Source organism: Triturus cristatus, chromosome 4_1, assembly GCF_964204655.1.
Source record: "Triturus cristatus chromosome 4_1, aTriCri1.1, whole genome shotgun sequence".
NCBI lineage: Eukaryota > Metazoa > Chordata > Amphibia > Caudata > Salamandridae > Triturus > Triturus cristatus.
Genome location: NC_140585.1, coordinates 182,728,499 through 182,738,245, shown reverse-complemented (window position 1 = coordinate 182,738,245; position 9,747 = coordinate 182,728,499). Strand labels below are relative to the sequence as shown.

At 45.0% G+C, this 9,747-nt stretch overlaps 1 protein-coding gene across 1 annotated transcript; it reads left to right on the top strand.

Moving 5' to 3' along the window:
- Positions 1 to 345: 345 nt before the first annotated feature.
- LOC146853886 (olfactory receptor 5AP2-like) lies at positions 346 to 1,272 on the top strand. Its single transcript, XM_085650435.1, has one exon. The coding sequence runs from the start codon at positions 346 to 348 to the stop codon at positions 1,270 to 1,272; it is 927 nt and encodes a 308-aa protein (XP_085506561.1).
- Positions 1,273 to 9,747: the final 8,475 nt, after the last annotated feature.

Genomic DNA, 9,747 nt, shown 5'->3' with positions numbered 1-9,747 from the left:
TGTTCATCTAATTTGATTTAAATTGTTTTGGTTTTGCAGGACTTTAGCCACTTCTCACACCATCTGCCAGATTGCATGCAAAGTTAAACCAGTGAAATGGTCCGAAAACAAAGAAGTGAAATAAAGTAACAGAATGTTGAGCAACGTACAAAAAAAGAATGAACCACATGATGGATGCGTTAAATGACTTTATTTTTTACTACATCACTTAGTAAAAAGATGTATAGTTAAAAGCTTGATGAATTCATTTGTAGATGACCCTTTGCTCAAGTATCTGGCTGTGCAAGAACCTCATATCTCTTTTCTATCCCTCATTCTTCCTGGAAGGTTCCATATTCTGGACCAATGCAAGCAATCAACAAGACACATTTAACAGAATTCACACTCTTAGGAATCACTGATAACCCATCACTCCAGGTCCCGCTCTTTGTGTTCTTCCTTCTCGTCTATGGTGTAACCCTTCTGGGCAATGTTGGAATCATGGTGTTAATCAGGATGACTCCTCGCCTTCACACACCCATGTATTTCCTGCTCTCGAACCTGTCCTTTGTGGATATCTGCTATTCCTCAGTCACTACACCCAACATGCTTGTTAACTTTTTAGCAGAGAACAAGACAATTTCATTTCCCAGATGTGTAATTCAAATGTTTTTAGGATTTGCCTTTGGTAGCACAGAGGTGTTTCTCTTGACAGTAATGGCCTATGATCGTTACATAGCTATCTGCAATCCTTTGCTGTATTCAGCCATCATGAACAACAGAACATGTATTTGTCTTCTCATTTTCATATATTCGGTTGCCATCCTCAATGCCTTGACTCATTCCTACTTCACTTTCAAATTACCTTTTTGTGGATCAAATAAGATTATGCATTTTCTCTGTGATGCTCCCGCAATCTTGAAGATCGCCTGTGCAGATACCTCCCTTAATGAGACTCTTCTGGTTTCAATGGCTGGTGGTCTCATACTATTGAGCCTCATTATCATACTTATTTCTTATGCTTGTATAGTGGCTGCCATTCTCAAGATACATTCTCTGGGAGGGAGATGGAGAGCATTCAACACATGCTCATCCCACTTTGTTTGTGTGATTGTGTTTTTTGGCACACTTGTTTTCATGTATGCCCAACCTACTTCAAGCCACTCAATGGCCGAGGACAGAGTTGCATCAGTGTTCTATCTAGTAGTAATACCTATGTTGAATCCACTCATTTATAGCTTGAGAAACAAGGAGGTTAAATCGGCAGTTAGAAAAATCAGAAAGACAATATGACTTATATATAAACTATGGATTTAATAATGAACATTCTTGGATATACATTTATCCATGAATTTACAACTTACTCCTATGTTGCATTTCATGTCAATACCCCATTTTATTTATGCTCTGCAGTTTTTTTCAATAAATTGCTAATGCTGCAGTAAATAAAGAAAAAGGTTAAGCCCTTGAAACATAAGGAAAATAACTAGTAATAGCATGGAATGACCTGCTGCTGCACATAACAGCCTTCTCCTCCTCTCCAAACCTTCTCCTCACCTGTTGTATTCCACAGGAAGCTGAAGACCTGTTTTTTTTAGTTGTCCCAAAAACCCTAGTTGTGCTTAGACTCACATCAGCATAACATTACACTACATAACATAACAAAGTATAACATAACATAACTGTGACAAATTGGGTTGTTGGTTGAGCGGGATGTGAGCCCTTCTCAAAGCAACAGCTACAATACCCATGAGGATGAACCTCAAACAGTCACAAAATTAACCTGTGCCTAACCCTCTGATAGTTTGGAGCAAAAGCTGTCAAGCTCAACTTAGAGGCAATGTGTAAAGTATTTATGCAGCAAACAAATTGTAATATAGTGGAGCACAATACAGGAAAAATCCCATAGTAATGTGGAGAAGTAGAGTACATTTGAATACAATTTTTGACAACAGAACAACAAACATACAGTGAGTAGAACCGGAGTTATTACTTTTGAATGATTAAAATCAAAAATAGTGCCTAAAAGATCAAAGTGTCAATCGCGAACATCCAGTCTTGTTATATCAGGGTGAAGTTGAAAGTTGTAGCTGACAGCAATGGAGCGCAGTTCAGATACACAAAGTCATGATGTCAGCCCAGGGTCCAGGACATTAGAAGGGACCTCTCGGGAATTCGGAACTCACTCCAGCATAGACCAGCAGGTCCCGTATAGCAGGTCAGCTGGGCAGTTGAAGACATGCCTCTGGAGCTTGATATGTCCCTGCAGCTCAAAACAGAAGGTCAGTAAACTAACTCTTGGAGTTACTGATGTTGGGATGAAGAAGCATGTTCAGTCTTCCATCTGAGAGAATAGTGCAGGCCTCAGGCAGCAGGTCAGCCCTCTGACAGCAGGGCAGTCCTTCATATATAGTGTCCACATGTTCTGGGGTATGCTGAACAGTTGGTCTAAGGGACCAATATGTATACCTGATGCCAGCTTTGAAGTGGGAGAAACCTTTAGGTTTCTCTCCACACCTGGTTCTGAAATTTCCTTCCCACGCATGTCCAGGGCTCAAGGGGCCTGGGGTGACAATAGGATGGTGTCAAGTTGTTTGTGAGTGAGCTGAGGCAGTCCCTATGAAATGTAATTTGGGCAGGGAACAGCTCCATCCCTCACATTCTGACTGGGTGGCCCTTCCTGAACACTCCTAGTCTTCTTTGTCTCATTGTCTGCAAGGAATACACAAAGGTACACTGCCAACTACACCCATCTATGTGATCCAGGCTGCAGGCACCAAATGGTTAGGATGAGAAAATGACACTTTATAAATGTGACAGTTTCAGAATTGTGACTTAAAATCTGAAGTTTTGACATTCCTATACTACATTTCTATTTGTTCCAAATCAAAGGTTAGCACCTAATAAATGTAATGTAAAAGTAACCCACTGTTATCCTATGGGATAGGCAGACCTTACAGTACAGGAAATGTATAACTTAAAAGCACAGTTTTTAAATACAATGCAGCCTGCCCCATGGGTCTATCCTAAGTGTAACTCAACTTTATTAAAAAGTAAGATTTAGGCCTCGCATAATATATATCTGCTGCACACAGGCTGCAATGACAATCCTAAGACATGTTTTAATGGCCTACTTAACGGGGTTGCACAATCGGTACTGTAGGCCCACCAGTAGTTTTCAGTGTAACCACTCTGGGTACATGTGCTATCACTTTACTAAGGAATGACAAGTACATTAAATGTGCCATTTAGATGTAAGCCACTTTTACCATGCTTTAAGGAAAGAGCACAAACACTTTCATACTGGTTAGCGGTGGAAAGTGCACAAAGTTCCAAAAGCCAACAAATATGGGTTCAGAAAACATGAGGGGTGAGGGCAAAACGTTTGGGGGAGGATCCTGCAGAGAGCCAAGTCCAACAGTGTGCCGAAGAGATCATGTATATGAAATAAAATTGAAGATAGGTGCATTTGATAGTTTGAAAGGACATTAGGGCAATATTGAAATAAAGTGTTAAAGAAAGGACAATTGAACTAGTGGATTATACTGATGGATTACTCCAGTGATGATCATGTAAAGGAGAAGACACATGTATATTAAATTTATACCTGAGGATTGTAAATAGATGGATTTTATATGAAATTTTTTCCTTACCCAAAAGCAATCTACTGTTAAAGGTGAAGTGATTAATTATTCTAAATACTTTAATTTAAAATCTGCTTATCACCACATTTGGGGGCATTTGTATCAAACGATTTTGTATTCGCAAACGCTGCGAATCGCAAAAAAACAGCGTTTGCGAATACAAAATCGCAAAAGGAGATGTATGAGGCATTTCAGCCTCTCAATCTTAAGGAATCGCTAAATTTGCGATTTCTTAAGTTTGCGTAAGCATTTAAGAAATCGCAAATTGAGATTTCTTAAATGCAATGTAACACGCAACCAAGTTGTGCGATTTCTCCTTAAGAAATCGCAAATTACCACCAACTTCAAGTTGGTGGTAAATTGCGATTTCTTTGAAATATGCACTTTTTTGCATATTTCAAAGTGCCATGTGGTGCACATACATGCCCTTAGGGCATGTATGTGCGCCATAGGTGCACACATGCTGATTTCAGGGGTGCATCAGGGTGTCATCATGACACCCTTGCACCTTTGAAAATATTCTCAATTTGCGATTAGCAAATAGCGATTCGCAAATTGAGAAGGACTTCCCATTCATTGCTATGGGCCTCCTGGCCCATAGGAATGAATGGGAAGGTATTCCTTAAATGCGATTTCGCAATTTGCTAATCGCAATTCAGGAATTTTAAGAAATCGCAAAATTTGTGCGATTTTTTAAATACATCCCGTTTTGCAATTCACAAATAGCGATTCTCTAAAAATCGCTATTTGAGAAACGCAAATGGAGATGTTGATACATATGCCCCCTGGTACCATCCATAATCTACGGCTAGGAATAATTCCATTGATGTGGACAGTGCCGACCAGTTTGTCATTCGGAATAGCCTCATCAGCAATGTTGACAATTATGTTTCTGGAAAACGAAACAAGATTATCAGGTACTATTAGGATGATTGAAAAAGTATTTGAGCACTCAGAAAATAACAGTTCACAACAGAATAGTCCAATCTTTGGTCCTTGCTTCATTGGACTGGTGTTTTGCCTCTCACCCACAAGAGAAAATTATACATTCCTAAGTCTTACATGAATGACAACTGCCACCAAAATCTATACATGTGTCAAAAGTACAAAACAAACATCACATGTGGGAACCAAACCACAATACTACTTGTATCCACAATTTAGATAAACAGGGTATACATTGCACACAATTGTGACACATCCAGAATTACCTCTCCATCACCAAGTGAAGAAAAAAGGTCAAAGAAAGAATCTCTAAGAAGCCTTTATTATGGTTTAAATCTTTTATTGAAATTTTCCAGCATTCAATATGTTCAGCTAAATCGGAATTTCATCTAATTGTAAGCACCTATTTGACATATGTCTCACATTAGTGAGCTGTGCCTATAGAGAACATATTAAACCCACAGAAAAACCTAACGAAACAAATCATAAAAACGCCTATCAAGAGCCCCCCTTCCCCCCACCCATTCTTTGTCCACCAAATAAACTATCTATGTTACGCCTGAATCTAGTTAGTTGAGTAGGTCTCTTACTTCCCTGTCGGCTGCGTATCAGTAAGCCGTAGCAAGCGGAGATACCTGGGGCAGGTTGTATCTCTAAATTCGGCAGAGATAAGGGACAAAAATGGTTTGCCAGACCTCACTAAACAAGGACCCCCTCCCTGCTATTGACAACGTCAGTTTCTCCATCCCTAGGACATTCCACAAACGATATAACCAACCTGTGAAGGTAGGGACTTGAGGGGAGCGCCAATGTATAAGTATGTTTTGCACTGCAGAGCCCAGCACAATTGCTATTAACCGGCCTCTGTGGGAGCGGAGCGGATAAGTCAAAGGATTTGGGAGGCCCAAAAGGACGTACGCTGGGAAGCGCAGTATTTTTGTGTCTAGATGCTTGTCCACTTCTTTCAGAACCTGATTCCAATATGTCTAAAGGTGCGTGCATTCCCACAGCAAGTGTACCAGAGTACCACACTCCCGCATCCCCGCCAGCAGTTCACCCCTTGAGTAGGATCTATTGCATGAAGACACTCCGGAGTATAATACCAGTACGTGACCAGCTTGGTGAAGGTCTCAGTGAGCCCCATATGATATGCTGAGTGGCGAGCCCTATAGTACACCCCTTCCCACTCCTTATGACTTAGTGTTCTGCCGAGTTCTCTTTCCCATCTCGTACGTCCAGCATTGCATATATGTGCGTTTCTGGTCAGTAGCATTTTATTCAAATCTGAAATAAGTTTTTTATCCGATGTGCGCGTGATGACCCACTTCTCATAGATAGAAAGGTGTCTACAAGCAGCTGGTTTAACCTGGGTATGTAGTGCCAAGTGTCTAATCTGGAGGTATCGGAGCCGTTCAGTTTCGGGTAGCCCATAATCTAGTTTGAGTTGTTGGAATGGTATTATCAAATAGGTGGCCTAGAGCGCGGCACCCTGATGATCTCCATTGCGTGAAAGCAGCTGCGTCCATGCCGGGTTGGAAGTCGGGGTTTTCCAGCAATGGAGTGAGTGGTGAGGGAAAAGTAGTGAGATTGTGTTTGAAGTTGGTGTGATCCCACGATTCAAGGATAGCTCTTGTGATGTGGGACACATATAAGTTGGGCAGTCTATGTCTCTTCCTCAGAAAGGGGTTTTCTTGTAATGGTCTGGTGGCAACCACCTGATCCGGGAACAGACAGTGCTTCTCCGAATACCACCAACACTCCCCCATCCCGCTTGCTCGAGAACCTGTTCCAAGTTTGGCCAATGGACCCGGTCAAACGCCTTCTCGGCATCGATTGTGATCATCATATATTCACCCTGTGTCCACGAAGCTTTCTCAATAAGGTGAAGGGCTTGTTTGGTATTGTCGCTGGTTTGACATTGGGGGATAAAGCCTGCTTGGTCTGGATCAATTAGACCGGGCATATAAAGCGAGAGACTCGCTGCTAGTATCCCAGTATACAGTTTGAGGTCTATGTTGAGAAGGGATATAGGGCGATAGGCTCCGCATTTGGTCTTATCCTTTCCCGGTTTTGGCATAACCACTATGGAGGCTTCGAGCATATCCCCTGGGATCGCTCCAGGTTCAGCGAAAGAGTTAAAAAGTTTAGTGAGGATTGGGGCCACTAACGTGCAAAATGTTTTATAAAATATGGCAGAGAAGCCATCTGGCCAAGGGGACTTTGCAGGATTAAGGCGTGAGATGGCTGCAATAACTTCTTCTAACCTAATGTCCCTATCTAAGTGGTCAGCCTGGTCCTTAGTCAATGCTGATAAATGGACGGAGTCAAGAAAGGCGGTGCCGTCTGCGCCAGATAATGGTGAGTTGGCATAGAGACGGGCGTAGAAATCCTGAAATGTTTTTGCGATCTCCAAGTCCTCAAAGACCAGCCCACCGTCCCCCTGCTGAGTCATCCGGACCCCCTGTTTCTGTCGAGTCTCGCACAGTTTATGGGTGAAAAGGCAGCCGCATCTGTCCCCACCAGTGTAGTATGAATGTCGCAGCCAGAGGGCCGCAAACTCTGCCCTGTCTTGATCGAGGGCTGCGAGTTGTTTCTGCATGGCCTTCAGCTGGCTCCAGACCCGCGGTGCCCCTGTCCACTGATGCATCTGTTCTAACTCTCTGTTTTTTGGGTGAGATGGTCTCTCTTGCGCCTGCGCTCTGTATTTTACGCCGCTGAGATGGCTATCAGCTCCCCTCTTATCACTGCCTTCAGTGCTGCCCACTGCATGGCAAGAGTGGTGTCGTCATTGGCGTTGTGGGAGAGGTAGTCTTTGTTGGAACACTGCATCTGCTCCACAACTGCGGTGCAGTGTAAGAGAGTGTCTCGGAGGCACCACATTCGAGGGGGCCATTGCGTGGGAGGAAGAGTAAGGGTCACAGTGACTGGTGCGTGATTGGAAAGGGAGGCTACCCCTATCTCCATCTCCATAGTTAATGCGTGTATGGGCGTAGTTGCCAACAGGTAGTCCAGTCGAGCATATGTTTTGTGTGCGTTTGAGTAATAAGAGTATTCGCGGCTATGGGGATGAAAGCATCGCCACAGGTCCATGAGGCTTAGGTCCTGTAGTTGTGCTAAAACTTCCTTTGATAATGCTCCCGTCTGCGTAGTGCATTGACATGACCTATCTATGTCATTATCAAAAACGAAATTTAGATCACCCCCCAGGGCTGTAAACTAACCCTATAGTGAGTGTTAAGTCTCCTAGAGCAAAACGGTAGAGTAGAAGCCTGCCCTTAATTTCAGCTTCCTTATGGAGGACTTCCACCTTAAACCTCTGGGCAACTAATATGGGCACTCCGACTGATTTGGAGGGGCCTGAGGAGAACAGCTGGGTCGGGAACCTGCGGAATTTGAGGTGGTGGCAGTCGCTGGCTAACAGATGTGTTTCTTGGAGTGAGCATATGTCTGCTTCAGTGTGCTCTGAGCATGACAGAACTGCCTTACGCTTCACTGGATTGTTGAGGCCCCTCAAATTTAGGGTGAGTATTTTAACCTCGGTGGGAGTCATTCAAACAGGTGAGGAGGACTAGAAGCTGAAATTACATCTGGGGACTGGGGTCTTGGAAGCAGAGAACAAATGAGAGCCCAAGAGCGCTCTTCCTGTGTGAGCCCCTACTGCGTAAGTAAAAGGTGGTCAAGGAACCCCAACCCCCCCAAAGAAATAACCCCAAACATACAACCTCAGAAAGTCTGTCTACAAAAAACAAAAAGAAAATCAAAAAAGAGAAAGAACAAGAGATATAACATAGTCTTCACTGGAAACGTGTCGTGGTCAAGGGCGCCCCCCCGCCAACCGCTCCCACGTTCCGGGAGACGGTGTATTACCTTGATTACGCAGCTGGACCCAGTACGCCGCCTGCTGCTTGAGGTGGACTGAGGATCGCTGGGGGACGACCTTACATCCTTTCCCTCTATCCCATGCGCTGGCCTGAAGCTGTTGGGCGCTGGAGCTGTGAGGCACGATTGGAGATGCCTGGAAGCACTGTGGCTAACTTAGGGCAGGCGCTTCATCTGGAGTAGCTGCTGGCGGCACGGGGGCACGGGGCCTGCAGGCGGGGACGCATCGTGAGGGCGGCGTGCCTTCTTCCCCAATTATACTCGCCCGCTGAGTGTGGCGTGCTAGACTCTAACGCATTGGGGATAGCAGGGCGTACCGGCCAACAGGGCGGAGTAGTGCCCGGAAAGCTGCTCAAGATGGGCAAGACGGACACGAGGCAGCCTAAGCTAACGTTTGAATCCGGTAAAAAGGGGACTAAACATGTGGAGGGGTCGCCAGTGCTGGAGAGCACGAGTGGAGCTGCAGGGGACTCCTCGGTTGCGACGGCGAATCTGCAGGAGGTTCTGCGCGAGATGCGCCAAGGATTTGCGACTGTCGCTGACAAAGTGGATAGAATATCGTCGCGAATGGATGCAGTGGTGCATAAACTGGATGCGCACGAGGAGCGCCTGAAGGGAGCGGAACAACGGATATCGGACACAGAGGACACAGTTTCGCAGCACACCTCGCAGCTCTCCAGAATGGACAACTTGTTGCGTGTTATAGCGTCCAAGAACGAGGATTTAGAGGCGAGAAGCAGGCGCAATAATGTTCGCATAATAGGTCTTCCGGAGACGACCAATGTGGGCAAAATGGAGGAGTATGTGGAAAAGATATTGCTAACGGCGATAGGTTCGGATGTTTTTTCTTCCCACTTTATAGTGGAAAGGGCGCACCGTGCTCTGGGCCCTAGGCCGAAACCGGGAGCACCCCCCAGACCCATCATTGCCCGGCTATTGAACTATCGTGACAGGGATGCGGCCCTGAGGGCGGCACGAGGCACGAGGTCCCTATCATACGAAGGCAACTCCTTTACGCTGTTTCTGGATTTCACTCCGATAGTCCAGGAGGACCGCAGGAAATTCTTGGCAGTGAAGGCCAAGCTGAGGCAATTGCAACTGGACTATGCGTTGTTATATCCGGCCCGGTTGCGGGTCACCTACCAAGGCAGGCAGAGATTTTTTACGACTCCTCAGCAGGTGGAGGACTTCCTCAAGCACTACAAGCGAACTCACAAGCCTGGTGTGGAGGAGGACGCTGAGCAGGCACTGCTGCAAGAGGAGAGGATGGATGGTGAACAGTGAGTGGGGTAGACATTAC

What these genes read in the sequence shown, in the direction of transcription:
- LOC146853886 (XM_085650435.1), top strand. Translation starts at nt 346, where the DNA reads ATGCAAGCAATCAACAAGACACATTTAACAGAATTCACACTCTTAGGA.